Source organism: Crocodylus porosus, unplaced genomic scaffold (assembly GCF_001723895.1).
Source record: "Crocodylus porosus isolate Cpor-Errol unplaced genomic scaffold, CroPor_comp1, whole genome shotgun sequence".
NCBI lineage: Eukaryota > Metazoa > Chordata > Crocodylia > Crocodylidae > Crocodylus > Crocodylus porosus.
In genome coordinates, this window is record NW_017728914.1 from 36,361,571 (window position 1) to 36,381,083 (window position 19,513).

General features: G+C 40.0%; 1 protein-coding gene across 2 annotated transcripts in view; it reads right to left on the reverse strand.

Moving 5' to 3' along the window:
* CLINT1 (clathrin interactor 1) overlaps positions 1-19,513 on the reverse strand; it is a 64,522-nt gene that overhangs the window by 26,187 nt on the left and 18,822 nt on the right. For both annotated transcript variants that reach the window (XM_019535295.1, XM_019535294.1), the window contains exons 2-4: positions 3,131-3,235; positions 2,365-2,461; positions 765-873 (exon numbers count right to left, since the gene is read on the reverse strand). In XM_019535295.1, coding sequence (XP_019390840.1) covers positions 765-873; positions 2,365-2,461; positions 3,131-3,235 — 311 coding nt within the window. The remainder of the gene's footprint in view (positions 1-764; positions 874-2,364; positions 2,462-3,130; positions 3,236-19,513) is intronic.

The following is a 19,513-nucleotide window of genomic DNA, read 5'->3' on the forward strand; positions in this document are numbered from 1 at the left end:
ATGTATTGAATATAATATTAGTTCAGTTTTATTTCAACTGAAACTGTCCTCAGCTAAATTAATTTTTATCCATTGCTGTTTTTATTTTTAAAAAGGTCTAACTGCTGATGATCTCTTGAAACGATTAGCAGAAATAACACCTTCCCAGATTTTAAACTATTTTTTCCACTCAAATAATTTATTCCAGTTTTGACCATTTCAGAAAAAAGGAAGCTTGTTTCTTAGCTTTTTTTAGTGCAGTTTTTGAAACACTAACTGCCAGAATACTGTCTTATTGCAAAACTGAATTTTAAAGTGCGTTCAGCTGGGGTGCACTACAAACTAAAATTTGCTTCTCTCTCCAGCCTCTTTCACATTCAAAACACACACTGGCCCTGCTGCCTTTGCACTGTAAATATTATTTGGTGGGAGGAAAAAACCCAGCTTCAAACAGATGTGTGTGTTTTGGAACTCTAACCTTTTCTTCCCATATGATTAAAGATATTCCTTTACAGACACCACAGGGGACCAGTCTCTAGTGCATATTTTAATATAAACCCGAACACTCATGTTGTGTTGGTTCTGTTGTTATTAGCCAGTCTTTTCTGCAAGTTCTTGTCTTCACTAATTAATACTCTAGGGTCCCACGTCTTGGATTCTGCACTCTTCACACAACCGGCAACAGTCACATTCTAATTAGAGCGGGGAAGCTTCTAAGCTGGTTCAGGTGACTGACAACTCCAACTACTGTTTTAATTTGCTTATGAGATTTTTCTAATGCTCACCTACAAAGTGGTAATTTTCCAGGGATCGCAAATCATAAATGTGTTCTCTGGCACTTGTAACAACACGCTCTGATCCATTCCTTATGAGGTAAGCTAGGAGCAGCAAAGACTATAAAAATACAAAGCACCTTATGATTGCATGAACAAAAGCTCTATCAGTATTTAAGTGCAACAGAAAAAACAAGCCTAAAATCTAAAAATTAGTAAACAACGGCATGTAAGTGCAACTATTAGACTGATTCTCCTAGAAGTAAGTTCTTTTCTCCTCCCCCCCACCCCTAAGATGTCAAATTTAAATTGCATTTGTTCAGCAACACCAAATGGATTGGTAATATTAGATCATAAATCATTAGCTTAAACAATTATTGGTTTACCAGAAAGATTATTTCAGCAATTAAGAAACTCTATCCTTGTAAAAGAGCACAACTGTCCTTTGTTTTTTATTTTGCATTTCCCGAAATTTTTTTAACGTAAAAGCCATTTTATGGCACCTTCCTATAAGCAGCATTCTACAGGAATGCACTGATGTACAGAACAGTATTTTTGGGTAAATTTCAGTAAGCTTAAAAGCAAAAATATTTTTAATGATTTTTCCCTCCTAATTGTGAATTTTCTTGAACTTCTATAATTTCTACCTAGAAAAAAAAGTATGGACCCTATATGAAACAGTCTATTACCACCAAAGAGGTTACAATTCAATGGCATACTTTCAAACCTGGTAGTTAATTCAAAGAAGTCTTTAGAACATTAAGCAGTATGTATGATAACATTAAATATTAATTTACATTGTACTTCAGGGGAAACAAATACTACGAATACAAAGCATCGAGCACCCAAGAAAAACACAGAGCCTGCCTCAGAATTAATTCTGTCTTGTTACAATCTGAACATTAAAGCAAAATTTATACAACATTAAGGATTGTATTCTCTATATAAAACCAATATAATATTCCTTATATTACTTGAAGTACAGCAAAACAATATTATGGAAAAATTCAAATTTTTCTTAATTTTTTTCCTCCAATTAGTAATAAATATAATTCCCACAATTAGTAGAAATATCTGGGCCATGTTGGGACAGCAACCTAATTCATAGGGAATTTAAGCAGTTAAGAAATAGTTTCCAAATCATTTCATTTTATTTAGAACAAAATCTTCAAGTAGTACTTAGAGAGAATATTAAATTTATTAAAGATTGGTGTACAAATATACAGACAAGTGATTACTTTAAATAATAATATAGATGCTATTCTGTTTGAGGCTTGTGCATCAGTAAGAGGAAAATGTTGTGCTCATTGAATCCCATTATAAAAAAACATTTAAAAATTTTTAGAAAGCTCTTTATTGCACAGCAAGACAGAAGTTAGCATTAGCTCTGCAAGAAAAACAGCAGACAGGAAAAAAAAGTCTGACAAAGAACAGGTTTATTATAGATAATTGCTACTATAAAAGGAAATGCTTAAGTTATATTGCTATATGCATAAAACTGCATCAAGTTGTCATATTAAAATTAAAGTAACTTTGAAGTGCTTGTTCTTCAGTGCACTAATAAATTAGGGGGAGAAAAACACCCTTTTTAAATTCACACACACACACACACCTTATAAACTCTCCTCCAGTTCTTTTTATTATCTTTCAACATTCGAGTCCACAGCATATTCATAAGTTCTGGAAACTGCTCATACATAAACGTAGCCCTAAAATAATTAAACAAAAGGAGCAAAGCAATTATTTTTTAAACAGTTTTTGATAACAGTTTGCTACAATTTAATGTTGACAGTAGATGGCAGACTTAGTCTAAATAAACTCAGTGCAATTCCAGCAACCTCCAAGAGTTACCAAATTTTCTTATCCAGTGCTATTTTCTAGCTGAACATTTGAAAACCAGAGCTGCGTAATTCTATAAATCTAGAAGAAAATCTATTTTTATCAAATCAACTGCTTAAATGTCTGCAAAATGACTATTACTGCACCATGCAATATCCAAACCCCTCTGTAAGAAAAATATTGAGGAAAAATTGGACGGATCATACCATTTAAAACAACCTATGCAAATAAGGGTACCTGAATAAGATCCCTTCATACGCTCCAAACTTTACACACACAAAAAAAATCAGATACATTAGAAACATGAATTTTGAAAAAAGGAACCCACAGTGAATGTACTTTTGACTTGACATGCTTTTGATTAAGTGAGTCTAAGATTATATCCTTAAAAAAAAAAAAGAGAGACTCGATTTACAATAATTTCTCAGCTCTCCCTCTGTCAACCTGCACTCTGCAAAGTTGATTTGGCAGCAAATTTTACATTTCTGTATAAAAATGCACCTTTCTTTTCTTCACCGCTGAGTCAAATTATCACTTACTTGGCAATCTCTCCCATGAGCTGCCCTGAAGGTCCCCACGGATCATCATTGGTTGCTTCTCGAACCTTAGACTCGATTTCTGAATAATTCATAACCACATTGGTGCTGCAAAGGAAAAAAAAAAATTAACACACACGAAGATTAGCATCAAAACTGAGAAACACATGAAAACTTAATAATGACACTAGTGGGTACCTTAATGAGATACCTCTACAGGGTGGGAAAGAAAACATCTTTAGTGCAGAAGCTACCCTGAGGACACTATACAACACATTTATGTTATCTTTAAGAAGGTTTTACTATTCCATTAGCCTTCAAGAATACAGATAGGCCTTCAAGAATACAGACCAGGGATGGCATTAGAGCTGGGTTTAGTCCAGTAAAAATGGCTTTTGGTCAAATTAAAACTGAAACTGAACCACTAGAGTTTATGTTGGTGCTTCCCTGACTAGACCTCATTTGCTTGCAGGCTTACACGTTGCACAATTATTTGTAAGTTGTATAATGCAATCAGTAGAAGTGGATGTATATTTTCTTGTTACTATACACATGGTTCAAAAACCAAAGAATGCAAGAGCCACAGCAGGTGTTAGCAAAATTACACATAGGAGAAGTTTGAAAGGAGATGAGATGACAAAGAAGTATGTTTCTTAGCTTGAGCAGTTTTAATTAAGGGAGAAAAGCTACAGGGCTCTGTATGCCGATTAAGGCAATGAAAACAATATCAAGGGTTCAAGGACCCTCTACAGGAGTTCATGCAAAGAAATGCAACAAAGGAAAAAGTAATAAGATGTTTTACTATCATCAATAGTAAGAAAGTCAAAGAATATTCCTTGAATAGTTCTCTCAGAAAATGTTAATATTTAGTTACAAGCCTAGTTTTTTTTCTTAACACCAAGAAGAGAGTCCTAATATACCCCAGGGGTGAGTTGCTGTGCCCTAACTGGTTGGGGCTGAATGCATTTATCCTTAACAACTCCATTCCTATGAAAAAATACTCCATAATTGAAGAGAATTTTTTTCAGAAGCTCTGCCAGTGGGAAAATGTAATCCTCATTCACATAGATTTGCATCATAAAAAAAGCCACAATTAAAAGATACACCCATTAAGCACATTCTTCCTGCTTCCTGAGCCCTCTTTAACGTATTTAAAATAGACTTATTGGTGTGTTTACTTCCTTTGTAATGCAAGTTTGAAAGAAATGTTTAACTGTTAAATGCATAATCATAACTGGTTCAATTCTGCAAGAAGTTCCTGTAACATGATTTGATTCAACTTGGGAGTTCATGGAACATGATGCCAAACCAAGAGTAGATTCAATGCTTAGTAATTCTCTCTCAACCTGAAAGGACAGTCCATCCATCTAGTCATTCAAACAGTTTTGCAGTCAGCCCTCCGACTGCTCACAGAACAGGCTCAAGCAATACTCTTCCAGCAGTCTTTAGCTAAAAGGCAGAGACCTTGGAACAGGAAGTACTACAAAGAGGAGAGGGGAAAAAAAAAAAAAAGAGAGAAAGGAAGATGCATTTATGCCTGTAGAAAAGACCCCAAGAATTTAAATTACACAAGCATGAGAATTCTTGAAATCAGATTCTGCAATCCAATTTAATCCGTTTGCTTCCCAAGAAAATGTAACCCACATAACTCAGTAAGTAGTTAGTGAGCTGGTAGACTGATCTGTATTAGAAAAAGCATAATCCGAACACAGCATTAAGTACAAACAGCAAGGAGAGTTGTACAAATTCATTGCTTAAGTTTGCCTTCAAAACAACTCAGCCCCCTTGCCACACACACACACCTCAAACTTCTGTCTACAGCAAAGAAAATGGCAGAAACAGATGTAAGCCAATACTATTTTTAATTCCCATGAATATGGATTTCTTTTTTTTCCCCTCCAATACAGGCTTCACAAGTGGTGTAGCTTTCAGCACACTAGTTTCCTTGTCCAATTTAAGAAAAGCCATGGGTCAACTAGAAAAGGTTCTGCTTGCTTTTATAACCCCTCCCTAAGCTCTTGTTTGAAAAGGTGGATGGGGAAGTGGGAGTATAAAATAGAGCATTTCCTATGTTTCTTCAAGTAAAAAGTTTAAGATTGGAAATCACAAGGAAGGTGGGGAAGGGACACAAGTTTACAGTAAAAATACCAGCATCAACCAAGCAGAAATTCAAAATACAGTGCTAAAACAGTATGAGGGAAATGGGGGTACAGGGGAAATGGAGGGAAGTTAAGTAATGCAAAAAGCGCAGTTAAACCCCACTAAGTAAGAAAACATGCTCCATTTCTGAAGCCATCCCGCAGTAAAGTCATTGTTCTGAACAAACAGGAGAAAGCTCTCATAAATGCCAAGATGAGATCTAATGGCACAAAGCGTTCCAAAACAAAATATCTTTAAGCCGCATTTAATTCAGCAACAAATGTAAACTTGAAAAAAGTTGTATAGTTTGGCCATGTTCCAGGTCATTTAAAAATAACTATTTCTAAAAAGGTGGAAATACAGTTTTATTCTTCCTTTCCCATGTTTTCTATGGCCCTCGTTCCATGCCCTACCCATGATTCCTGTGACCTTTGCAGCAAAAAAAAAATTTACATCCAGATGTGAAGGGAAAAAGTGACTAGTTTGATTGCCAAGACTTCCTGTGATTGATATAAATTTAATATCCGAGGACACTTTCAGACACCAGGGGGGGCTCGCTGATTAGTTTATACTGGGCGGCTTCCAGGGAATCGTGCTGGATGCCATGAACATTGCCTGCTTTGCAAACAACTGGATATACAATAGTTAAAACTGGCAGAAGGTGTCCTAGCACTCGTTTAAAGCGCGCTTTATAATCAGAAAGGCTGCTTTGGATTTACACCAAATTGTTAATTTAAAGACTACACAATGTGAATCTTATAACGAGCCAGTTTACAGAATCTTTTGACATGGACAGAGATGTTAAACAAACAGGAGAAGTGTATTTAGGAATGATGTCCAAAATAAAGGCCCACAGAATAAATAAATGGGTGGACATAAATACTTACAAACTCTTTGCTGCATTCCTTTCTGCTTACATGCTAACTTTCTTATAATAGTTTGCTTAAGCGTAGATCTGTGGTAACTACTGTTGAGGATATTTTTTAAATTTGTTATTACTGCACCCTCTTTAAATAAGCTCCATGAGTACAAGTTCGGTTATTTGTTAAATTTCTAAAAAACCTGAAGGGGGCACTGTCACATTTCTTTGGGTTCGGCAAAAGCCAGCATGTTCTTTATCCTTAATATTTCAACAAAAGAATAGTTAGATTTGTAAATATGCATCCCTTTGCATTTATAGCAATTTTCAAAGGCTGTTCAAGCAATGTTCCTAAATTCCTTAGCAGCATCTCTTTTTACTAATAGAAGGAAAACCAGTACATGTTAAAGATACTTGACTGGTCTCAGCATAGATCAATTTAATGATTAAAATCAAAAATCAATTTAACGATTTTTTCTGTTAAAAAAAACTGAAAATATTTACACCTAAATTCTGCAACTGGACAGGTCCATGTATTCTGGTTAAAAAGCCAGTTTGCCTAAACTGCTTTATGTTCTTAAAAAGGAAAAGAGAAGTTTTAAAAAGAAAAATAGTGCAGCAGCTTTGTAAATATTTCAGTTTCCACCTGAGTTATGGTTTCCCGAGATCCATAATTTGAGATAACCTCCCCCTCCCCCCGCAACAATAACACACACTTGTTTCATTAGATTTACTGATGCATATGGGTTTAGAGGTAAAGGGAGTTTGGAAGAGAAAAGTCATTTTCTTAATCCTTCCTACAGGGAAGCCAGAGACGGAGGAAAAATAATAAGATCCAAGTAAAGTTTTACAGAATATTTACAAATTTATTTGCCCATTTTCTGCCTGTGAAAATATTAACAACTATAAATCATGTTACTTTGGGAACAGCATAGAGAGGAAACCTGAAATGCTGTTCTTGGGACAAACACATGGATTTCTTATGTATGCAAATGAAATATGGAATTTGCATGTACAGGCTTGCATAAAAGTTACTAGTTTTGAAGGAGGACTTAAAAGATGAAGAGTTTAAAGTTAGTTTTCTCCACTAACACACTGAATGTGACTGAAGAACAAAGCAAGCACAGAACACAAGTGCCCAAGTAGGTTGTAGGGATAATTTTTTTTTTTTTAAGTGTATGACTTCCATTCATTCCACTTATTACAAAGTTCTGGTGAGCAAATTTTGGGCTACTGTACTATGGCTCCTCAAAACACTGAACCCCATATGAACCAAGACTCTATGCTGCTCCTTGGCTCCAAAGACTAAGGGATTAATGAAGATGAAGTGTATTATGTTCTCCAGAAAGTATCAACTCCTCAAAGTGTGTTTTACCATAACACCCATAAAATAAAATAAACACTGAAAAGGAAAGTTCCCTTAGGCTGAAAAGAGGCACTTTAACACCAGAAAAAGTTGGTTTTGTACATTTCTAGCCAAAACATTACGAAACCAGTCCTAAATAATACTTGCAGTGTTGTGAGACAGAAGTTTGATAGCAAAGCACGTGATTTTCACCACTATGGATTACAAATATGACTTCTACAGACTCTTGTGCTATATTTCTATATCCAAGTGCATGTGAACAGCCACCTCAAAATTTTGGAAAGGCTCTTTAACCCCAACTCACTAGAAAGGTGACATTTCCAGCCTTCAGAGAGCATGACAATCCTCATTAATGAGAACAGTAGTAGAAACCCATACATATGCTTTAGACTACAAAATTATAGGCTTTCTAAATTTTCAGATGACATAATACTTTAATATGCCAAAGCACAGACCATCCCAACAGTAACCCAGAATACTGCTTTATACATATTAATAGAGGACATGCTAGTGGATATAAGCTTAAATACACCAATTGAACTTGTGCAGCAACACTTAACAGTTTGCAAACACACTACCACAGAGGGAAATACTATGCCAAATAATACTATGCTTCCACATCAGCCACACTGATAAAAACATTCCCTGTAATTCAATCCATGCTGTAGCACGGATGATTACTTCAAAGTTCAGTGATCAGAGGAGCTGATATAGATAAGTAATCCAAATATCAGTCGGCCACAAGGGGTGTGAGAAAAGAAGATATTCACACATTAAGAAGTGTAATGGAAGTATGTAACAAGCTTATCCACGCACATTTACAATGCAACCCATTTTAATATCGGTTAAGGGATCAAGCAGCATAAACAGATGTTATTCAAGTTTTCAATACACCTTAAAAATCTAGAGTATGACCTGGGATAAGTCAGGCCACTCCATTTAAAGACTTATTAGGATGGTGGCGTCAGCAAGGGCAAAAATGCAGTTCTCGATATTAGATCCTCATTGGCTTCATTAAATCAAAGATCTAAAACTTGCAAAAACTTTTAAAAAGTCACAGTGAAAGGAAATATTACAACCGCTTCTTTATAATGATGGGAAAGGTATTGGATTGGACAGGGCAAGACTAATTAGAAACATTTCTCAAACCTCTGGGAAGCTACCCACTGTGCTGAGGGAGCAAGCAGCAGGGAACAAGGAACCTGGTTATACAGTTAAATTTTTTTCAATGTATATTTCAAACTAATTATGATATCATGTATACATGGGACTCCTATGTGCATAATATTATGCCTTTAACTATTACTCCAAGGACCTTACTGGATTATACACCTTCTGTTTTCCCTTTTTTTAATTTTACAACTGGGAACACTAAAATACTAAAAGCTGAAATGAGAAACTTTCTACTTTTTACCACCATTAACTGTTTGCAATGAAAGAGCATTCCTCAAATATCTCCATTGAGAGAGAGAGAGTTTAAAAAATAATAATAATAATAATAATAAAAAAAAAAAAAATCAAAGGCTTGAATACCAAGTATTGAACAAACACAACGTTTAAGAAAGACACTGTGTCTAGAACCATTCCTTTCCAAGAACTGCATCTTTAATAAAAACTGTTACGGTCTGTTATTGGACAACAAAAGCTCTGTTGTTGTTAAGCATTACCTAGCACAGGGGTCACAGAGATGAATTTAACTATTAAAATAAAGAATCTACTCTCTTCTAGCTCTAACTATAACATCTACAGGCTGTATTACCATTTTAATAGATGCAACTTTGACACAATGCTTTGTTGCTTCCATTCTATTCCTTCATACTTGCTTATTCTGTTTTATTAAGCAGTTCATTGTATCATAGAAAAGGAGGGCTAAAGGGACCTTGGGAGGTCACATCTAGTCCAACCCCCTGCTCCAAGCAGGACCAGCCCCAACTACAGCATCCCAGCCAAGGCTTTGTCTAGCCAGATTGGCAAAACCTCCAAGGATGGAGACTCTACCACCTCTCTGGGTAGTGTTTTACTCTACCATCTCCCTGTTCCAGTGTTTTACTACCCTCCTCGTGAGAATTTTTTCCCTAATATCAAACCTAAACTCCACTTCCTGTAACTTGAGCCCATCACTCCTTGTCCTGTTATCTGCCCCCACTGAGAACAGTCCAGCTCCATTCTCTTTGCAGCCCCCCTGCAGGGAGTTGAAGGCTGCTTTTCAACCCGCTCCGTCTTTTCTTCTGTAGACTCAATCAGCCCAGTTCCCTCAGTCTCTCCTCACCAGTCATGTTCCCCAGCCCCCCAACTGTTTTCACTGCCCTCCACCGGACTCTTTCCAATGTGTCCACATCCCTTCTGTAGTGGGGGCCTGCAGCTGGACACAGGACTCCAGATGTGGCCTCCCCAATGCTGAATAGAGGAGAAGAATCACTGCCCTCCGTCTGCTGGCAACGCTCCTACCAATGCAGCCCATGATGCTGTTAGCCTTCTTGGTGACAAGGGGACACAGCTGGCTCCTGTTCAGCTTCTTGTTCCCTGTCACCCCCAGGTCCTTTTCTGCAGAGGGGCTGCTCAGCCAGTCAGCCCCCAGCCTGACCTGGTGCATGGGATTGTTCTGTCCTAAGTGCAGGACTTTGAACTTGTCCTTGCTGAACCTCAGGAGATTTCTTCTGGTCCAACCTGCCAATTTGTCTAGGTCTCTCTGAATCCTGACCCTACCTTCCAGCATGTGTACTACTCCATCCAGCTTGGTGTCATCTGCAAACTTGGGTGCACTCTATCACCATATTCCAGGTCAGTGATGAAGACACTGAACAAAACTGACCCCGGGACTGATCCCTGGGGCACTCCACTTGATCCTGGCTGCCAACTAGACATGGAGACAATGATTATTGTCCTCTCAGCCCAACAATCCAGACAATTTTCTATCCATCTTATAGTCCATCCATCCAGCCCATATTTCCTTAGCTTGCAAGTGAGAATGCTGTGGAAGACCATATCAAAATCCTTGCTAAAACCAATCCACTGGTCTTCCCACATCCACAGAGCCAGTCACCTCATCATGGAAAACAATCAGGTGTGTTCAGCATGACATGCCCTTGGTGAATCCATACCAACTGTTCCTAATCACCTTCTCCTCCAGGTGCTTAGAAATGGACTCCTTGACAATCTGCTCCATGATTTTTCCAGGGACTGAGGTGAGGCTGACTGGTCTATAGTTCCCCAGACCCTCCTTCCTTTTCTTAAAGACGGGCACTATATTTGCCCTGTTCTAATTGTCCAGGACCTCTCTCAATTGCCACACATTTTCAAAGATAATGGCCGGCAGCTCTGCAATCACATCAGCCAACTCCCTCAGCCCCCTTGGATGCATTGTATCCAGCCCCATGGACTTGTAGATGTAAGTTCCTGTAATTATTTTCAGCTTGCTCTTTCAGACTAAGTTTTCCTAATTACACTGGGTGAGCAGGAGGGTGCAGAAGGAAGGGAATAAAAAGCCAAAGTGAACTTCACTTGGGACCATGAAGGCACAGTTCTCTATTTACAGGTTCCTTAACAAGTTTATGTCCCCTTCCTCTGTCAACAAACGCTGCTTTAGCAACCTCAAGCCCTGTGTCCATAAAACAGAATGAAAACACATTTCACCACTTGCACATCATCCAATGCTCACATCAGTCAGGTGTCTTTCAACTAGAGGCCAAGGGCTGGCCATTTGAATCGACATACATACAAAAAGAGCTACTTTACAGCAAGGAAAGGATCACGTTTTATCTGCCTCAAACACAAACTACAGTTGGGTAGTACCCCACCTGCACTGTTGCTAACATCTGTGGAGTACGCACAGGAATCTCTCACTAGTGTCAAAGACAAGTACACCAATTCCTATGTTAAGCCTTCAAGTATGTCCAGTTTCTGGAGGCCAAGTAAACTCAGAATGCCAGACTGGGTATTCTTTCAGTTGTAGGAGTGTTGGGTCTTCTCTTTTGCCAGCTTGACTTTTAATCACTTTAGGGTACGTTAGCCAGGACTTTGTCTCTTTCCATAAGAAAATCCCAGTTTAACAGCAGTGTGTCAGCTCACTAGTGCTTTTCTTACCCACTCTACCCAGCCAGTGGTGCAATGAGCCATCCCCTCAGTATCCAATAAGCAGCATATTTAGAGCCTAAAATGGCAAAATAGGTGATTAAAAAAAAAAAGAAAAAAAAAAAAAGAGGTTATATTATACCTAAGCAGTAGGACCTAGAGATGGTGACATGTACACTTCTCCAAGGAAGGTTACTTTACTATCCAAACTATATAAATAGTAGACAAAGTAGATCATGTTAATATTTGATTAGCAGTGCAACAGCAGATGTACAGCAGACCTCAGTTTAAAAGAAAACCTTAGAAAGACTGCATACCGAGGGCTCTATTCCCTTCCTTGACGACGAAGTGATTCATTCAAACATCAGTATGTAATATATGTACTGAAAATAATTTAAAGACCTTCAAAGCCTTGTATTCCAAGAGGGAGTTAAATAGTTATATAGAGTTATATAGTTAAATCCTCTTTAAAAGGTTAAATATTCTCCTTACTTGTGAATGGCCTGCTCCTAACGCTAAGTTCCAAAGTTGGCCTCCACTTAAAAATAAAGAAAAATTAGTGGTATAACTAAAAATTTCAGAATGCTCAAATATATTTTATCCTATATCCCTACGTTCCTAGCTAGGTTCCAATGTGTTTTGCTCATTTTTTTAACATCTACATTAATAATGAATTTGATGCATAGCCAACTGGGTATTAAAAGCTCTATGAAAAAAAACGAGGGCTCCAGAACCCTGGCACTGCTCACAAGCCACTAGGGGCCAGCACATCACGTAGGAAATACAAAGATCTTAAAATCAAAAGTAGCATCATACAGCTCTACTCATTTGCTTCCGTTAGTAAGTTATCATGGCATCACTTGTTCCAAGCTGAGGAAATAGGATTTGATCACTCACCCGACTTCCTATCTCAGGAATATGCAAAAAGTGCATTATAACCTTTGCATTTCACTGGGTTGTATCACTACCCTGGAAAGCTCAATCTACCTTGGATCACAGATGGGGGCAGAGGTCACATGCCTGTTTTTGCCTGTCTGCTCTCCCAGCCAGCCACCTAGAACTTCAAATATTAGCATACCTCAGGTTAGTGCCCACATACAAGGGAGATGCAACAGCAGGATAAATCTTACTGTAATTAAAAAATTTTTTTTTTTCATCTGTCCAAAATGGGTTTGATACCATCTTACCAGCTAGTAATTCTCCATTCATCTCAGTTGGGTAGATGAAAACATACTAACATGCACATACAATAAGTCATATTTATTTTCGTTTAATGTGTCACTTTTGTCGGCATTGTTATGAAACGTGCAACCTAGATGTAAAATCTTACAGATGAAACATATGGATGCCAACCATGAAGCCAACAATCCACAGTCAGCAAAGAAACAGATGGGCTACCCATATGTTAAAATGCCTGGCAAAATACCGCCGATCATGCAGGGGTAACAGCTCAATGTTAAGTGCTACTTGACCATTTGGAATGACTTACTTCTGAACAGCAGTTTTAAAAATATTAAAGAGAACGACAGCAGACAATGGATTTATAAATACTGGATACTACTTAGGATTCTCTCGGCAAGCCTCAATCATTCAATTTTTGACAAACAGTACCAACTTCATTATGGTACAAGAAAGCCTGAATTATGTTTCCAACTTTTTAAAAAAATTAGCAGTTTTATAATTTATGTTGCAGATGTGCAAGGCAAAATGCAGAGAAACAGATAAGCCAAGGAAAACATCCTGATGTCCACAAATGAATTATGACTTGTGGGAGGAAGGAACTATAAAAGCTATTTCCTGTGTCTTACAACTTTTGTGGTTTAAAGACTACCAAGTAAATAAAGATAACCCATTTTACAGCACCCTCTTTTTTAAAGACTTAACCAAAAAAAAAAAAATTGCTGACTTCAAGAACTGGGACTGCTTTCTGTGATATACACGCTAAGCACAGGCCCAAAAGATACCTTTGCTGTTCATGAACTACTGTTAGTTTTAGTGCATTTCCCCCCCTATTTTTGTAAGAAAAAAGAAAAAAAAAAACGCACCACAATTTAAATGGTTTCCTGAGCTGTTGCACCTCTCTCAAATACAGTGCTAGACAAGTTTTTACAGAAAGTTTTAGAAATGTCTGAACACAAAAACTACATTTTGTGCTGCCCATTTATCCAGGCTCCCCACAAAAGTGTCAGTTTTTTGTATCATAAGAGGAATTCCTCCAGTTCTGAGGGAGGGAAACATGACATGTATCACAATTTGAATTTCCAGTCTACTGCAGGTCATTTCTTCCACAAGCATTGAAAGATCTGATTTTATTTATATTTCACACACAGGAGGAGATGGGTGAAAGGACACCAGTTCTATCGATTTTTGACAAATCATGCTTCTAAATCACTAGTAAAGAAGCTTCTGGCTTTTTTACTTTTCATTCTGTCCAGGAAGAGCATACACCAACTGCAGAAACTTCCTTAGCCTGACAAAGGGTTTTTGAACCCAAAACCTTGCTTAATAATTGTTTTCAACTATTTAAGTTGGTCTAATAAAAGATATCAGGTTCACTCAAAGAACCTTGTCTATCTAAATCACTAGACATCTTGAAAGTCCTGCTCAGTCTTCAAAGCCTCATAACTTTCCCAGGTCACATATGGTAAAAAAAAAAAAATTCACCTGCTTGAGCCAAGTTCACAAGGAGTAACTTCTGGTTCAGCATCGGTAACGCTTATTACCTCTCATAGTTTTGATCTTTTACAACAGTAGTCTAAGTCACTATTGACACAATGCCACTTGATATATCTGGATTAGAAAGCAACTTTACAAACTGGTAGAGAGTATTATACAATGAAGGCAAAGCAAAATATTTAGTCTTTGATTCTGTAACTAGGAATAAAAGTAAGTACTTCAAGTTTTCATTTCTGATGCACATTACATCACCGGAAACCTCTACTAGGGAGCAAACCCATGATCCCACACAGCTGAAAGCATTTCGGTCCGACAGCATTTAAAAAAACGACAACCGTCTACTCGGTTTGCCCCCCCAGCATCTCCAAATCGGCCATCACGTCCCACCAATTCATGCAATTTAGGAAATCTAATATAATTTAAAACTAGTGCCTAGGTTAGGTATGCACTTTGTACATGGAGAATATTCTAAGCTCCATTCGAGGCAAGTCAAAACATCCAGAAGCTCAGAGGAACTAGGACTGTATACATTCAATCCTAATGAAATACCATGATGAAGGTGAAACACCAGGCCCAACAGCATACAAGCTTTCTTTGATGAGGCTCCTGCTATAATGAAGGCAGTCTGCAGTGGCTCAAAGCTCAAGAACTGCCTTTGTGCAACAGTGCGAGTAGGTTGGTTTGAGAACTGTACCATTTCTGCATGCACTTTTGTTTCCAGAATGGTTAAAACTGCCGATTCTGTGACTAGTTTTCAGACTTCAGATGACAAGCAGGAAAAAGCAAATAAAAAGACTTTTGAGTAATGGGCAAACTGCCAACCACCTTTATTATTATTTTATGTAACTGTGTGTGTTCACAGCATTTAGCCAGGCCTCTTTTCTCTGGGTAGCTGACTTCAAGAGAAATATCAAATAGCATTTCCTCCTTAACTTCTGAGGCCAACTGCTTCCCTGCCTTCCACTTGAGTGCTTGCAGAGCAGTTCACCAACATCATTGCGGTTCAACAAGGACAAGTGCAGGGTGCTGCACCTGGGGAGAGGAAACCAGCATTACGATTATAAGTTAAGGGCTGCCCCTCAGCAGCAGAGGCAGAGAGGGATCTTGGAGTCAGGACTGACTCCAGGATGAATACGAGTCGCCAATCTGATGAAGCAATAGGCAGAGCCAACCATACCCTGTCACGCATCAACAGGGGCATCGCTAACGGTCCAGAGAGGTCTTGCTCCCCCTCTATGCGGTGCTGGTCGGCCGCAGCTGGAGTACTCTGTCCAGTTCTGGGGTCCGCACTTCAAGAGGGACGTGGAGAACCTGGAGAGGGTCCAGAGGAGGCCACTCGTATGGTTGGGGGCCTCCTTGGCCAGCCCTATGAGGAGAGGCTGAGAGACCTGAATCTCTTCAGTCTCCACAAGAGGAGACTGAGGGGGGAATCTTGTGGCTGCCTATAACTTTATCAGGGGGCAGCAGCAGGGACTCGGGGAAAGTCTGCTCACCAGGGCCCCTCTTGCAATTACCAGGAACAATGGCCACAAGCTGAGGGAAGATAGGTTTAGGTTAGATGTTAGGAAGAACTACTTCCCAGTAAGGGTGGCCAGAGCCTGGAACAGGCTTCCCAGAGAGGTGGTGCTCTCACCTTCCCTGGAAATCTTCAAGAGGAGACTGGATAGGCACCTGGCTGGGGTCTTATGACTCCTGCCACCCCCAGTGCTCCTTCCTGCCCATGGCAGGGGGTCAGAATAGAAGATCTGTCTAGGTCCCTCCCGACTCGTTGATTCTATGATCACGAGGAGGGGAGAAAGTGCTCCTGCCATAGCTACAGCTGACTACTCCAGCTACCAGCGTGACTGAACAGGCCCTTCCTGAGGAAAAATGGCTTTGGGGCTAGAGATGAAGTTTAATGGAGGAAGAAAAAATGACAGCTGGAAGTGTAACTTAGTCAGTTAGTCTGTAAGGTGCACATCCACCCTGCCATCTGCTTGACTTCAGGTTAACATGGCTAACTCCTGCAAACTGACAAAATGACATTCCTGCCCAAAGAGCTGCACAAGTTTTGCACTAGGGGATCTGCCTCCCATTTTTCAGGAAAGACCTCAGTCCATTTCTATATTTGCCTGTTCCATCAGTGGTGATTTTATGATGTCCTAAGAGGAAAAACTAGCAAAAATTCAAGCAAAGCTATCAGAGCTCCCCAAAAGACAGCTGTCCTGCTGAAATTTCCAAATCCAAAGACAGGTAGGAAGGCAATCATGGAAGGGATGGCTTAGAAGTTGCTTTCTCCTCAGATGTTCTCCAAGCGGTGTATATGCCAGCACTTTAAGAGGAGAGACAAGTTTCGAAATTAAGAGACATGTACTGCACGTGCAGATGAGATTTCAAAGTGATGCCATAAAACAAAACAGCAGTTTCTAATTAAGTTGAGGCTATTAGGCAGAGATTAGGCATAGATTTTCCAATTTCACAAAATAGAAAGTACACAAAGAAAAGAAACCACAAAGAGCATGTATTCAAGGACACTCATGATTAAAACAGTAGTATACAATACTGAAACCTGATCAAAACATGACAGCTCCCTTTACTTTTACCCAGACTGAACTCAACCCACACTGGAGACTGCAGAAGTTTCTACAGCGTCCCTGATTAGAAACCTTGGAAACTGGAAGGCAAACCGTACAAGTCTGGGCTAGAGGTAGTCCTTTTGATCTTTTTAGTTTAACATGCAAATTGTGTTTGTCCAACAGTTTCTTTGGGGATGCATCTGATGAGAGGAGACAGAAATACTGAAAGATGCAGAGAGGTGGAAGTTAGATAGCTCTTAGTTACTTCTGCAATAGAAGAACATGCGAGCCATTCCAGGTTAGGCTGCTTGAACCCTGCATAATGCAGCACAAGTACTGTCAAGTCACTCAGCACAGGGCAGCAGAAGTCACCCAGCAGACAAACCTCGTTACCTGCGACTTGGACCAAGTGTTAGTGCACGTCCCTGATGTGATGCTACTCTAGGGCAGAGGTGGCCGATCTGCAGCTTATGTGCCTCAAGTGGCTAGCTAGGTGGCATATATGATGACTTTGATCCTGGATCCCTGGTTTATGAGAGGTTTGTCCCTGGCCACATTCCCCTATGACTCCAGCTTTAAAAATTGCCTCATGTGCCGTGCAAAAGGGTTGCACACAAGATGATTTAAAATGTGGGGGTCTACCTAGACAGCCTTCCCCCTTCACAGGCAGGGGACAGGACAGATTGTCAAGTAAGGGGCTCTCCTATGGACAGGGGTGGCTCAGGGTGCGGCTTTCCAATGAATATACTGACCATGAATACCAATATGGACAAACTGGCTGGATCAATTTGTACCAACATGTCAAAGAGAGCCACTGAAGTCTTGCCTAGATTAGTGCTCCTGTCAAATCAGCTGATACAATTTTGCCCCAATGCTTCTATGTAGTAGACACAATCATTTATTTGGTGTGCCACCTGGATATGACAACTTCTAATACATAGACTTCCAGTGGAAAACTTTCATAGATTTCACAGACATTAGGGCTGGAAGGGACCTTGGAAGATCAGAGTCCAGCCCCCTGGCCCAGGGGCAGGAAGTCAGCTGGGGTCACAGGATCCCAGCAAGATAAACATCCATTTTTTTCTTGAAGGTGTTCAGAGTAGGTGCTTGAACCACTTCCAATGAATGGCAGGCTATTCCAGACCTTGGGGGCTCGGACAGTAAAGAAATTCTTCCTTATGTCCAGCCTGAAACAGTCTTGCAGGAGTTTTTAACTGTTCAACCTTGTCATCCCTTGGGGGGCTCTGATGAACAATCATTCCCCTAGTTCCTGCTGAACACCCCTGATAAAATTATAGGTATCCACCAGATCGCCCCTGAGCCTGCACTTTTCCAGGCTGAAGAGTCCCATAGCTCTCAGCTTCTCTTCATAAAACGTTTTCCTGACCTCTGATTATGTGTGTGGCTCTCCTCTGCACCCTCTCAAGCTTCTCCACATCCTTTTTGAATTGAGAAGCCCAAAACTGGATGCAGTACTCCAGCTGCGGCTGCACCAAGGCTAAGTACAAGGGGAGAATGACGTCCCAGGATTTGCCTGAAAAGCATCTATGGATGCAAGCCAGCATTTTGCTCGCTTTACTAGCCACAGCATCACATTGAAGACTCATGTTCATCTTGTGGTCGGTCATGGCCCCTAAGTCCCTCTCATCCGTAGTGCTAGCCAGTGTAGCACTGCTGAGCTTATAAGGATACTGCAGGTTTTTCTTCCCAAGGTGGAGAACCTTGCATTTTTCAGTGTTAAAAACCATCAGGTTCTTGTCTGCCCATTTCCTGAGCCTGTCAAGGTCAGCCTGGATCACTCTCCTGTCCTCAGGTGTGGATGCTTTACCCCAAAATTTGGTATCATCGGCGAACTTGGCCAGTCCGCTTCCGACTCCAATGTCCACATCATTAATGAAGATGTTGAACAATATAGGCCCAAGGACAGAGCCTTGAGGGACCCCACTGGTCACAGGGCACCACGACAATTGACTTCCATCAACCACCACCCTCTGGGTCTGACCACGGAGCCAATTCCTCAGCCAGCAGATTGTGGTGGACCCAAGGCCGCAGCTGGTCAGCTCTGCCAAGAGGTGATCATGGGATACCAGATCAAAGGCTTTTTTGAAGTCAAGATACACAACATCAATCTTCTCTCCCTTGTCCAGGTGATAGGTCACCTGGTTGTAAAAGGAAATGAGATTGGTCAAGCAAGACCTACCCAAAGAAACCTGTGCTGGCTATCCCTCAGGATGTTGCCATCGGCCAGTCAGTTGAGGATGGCCTCTTCAATTATTTTTTTCTAAGACCTTTCCCGGGATAGAGGTCAGGCTGATGGGCCTGTAGTTTGCTGGATCCACTTCCCTCCCTTTCTTGAAGACAGGCACCACATTGGCCTTCTTCCAATCATCAGGCACTTCACTCTTAAATAGGAGTTGCTTTTTTCCCCCCCATCAATGATTTCACCAAGGTTAGGATACTGTGCATTATGGAAGTGAAATCTGAAATGCTTCCTGCAAATAGTGAAATGATATGCATGTGGATGATGCCTAGACAAAGAAACCTCACCCCTGAGGTTTCTAGTAGGGTGAACGTGCTGGACTTTAGGAAAGCTGATTTCAGTGAACTCAGGCGATTTAGTGAAGGACGCACTACAGAGTAGTAGTTTTGAAATGATGGGAGCCCAAGAAGGGTGGCTGTGCCTTAAGGAAACTATCCTTCGAGCACAAAGCGAGACGATC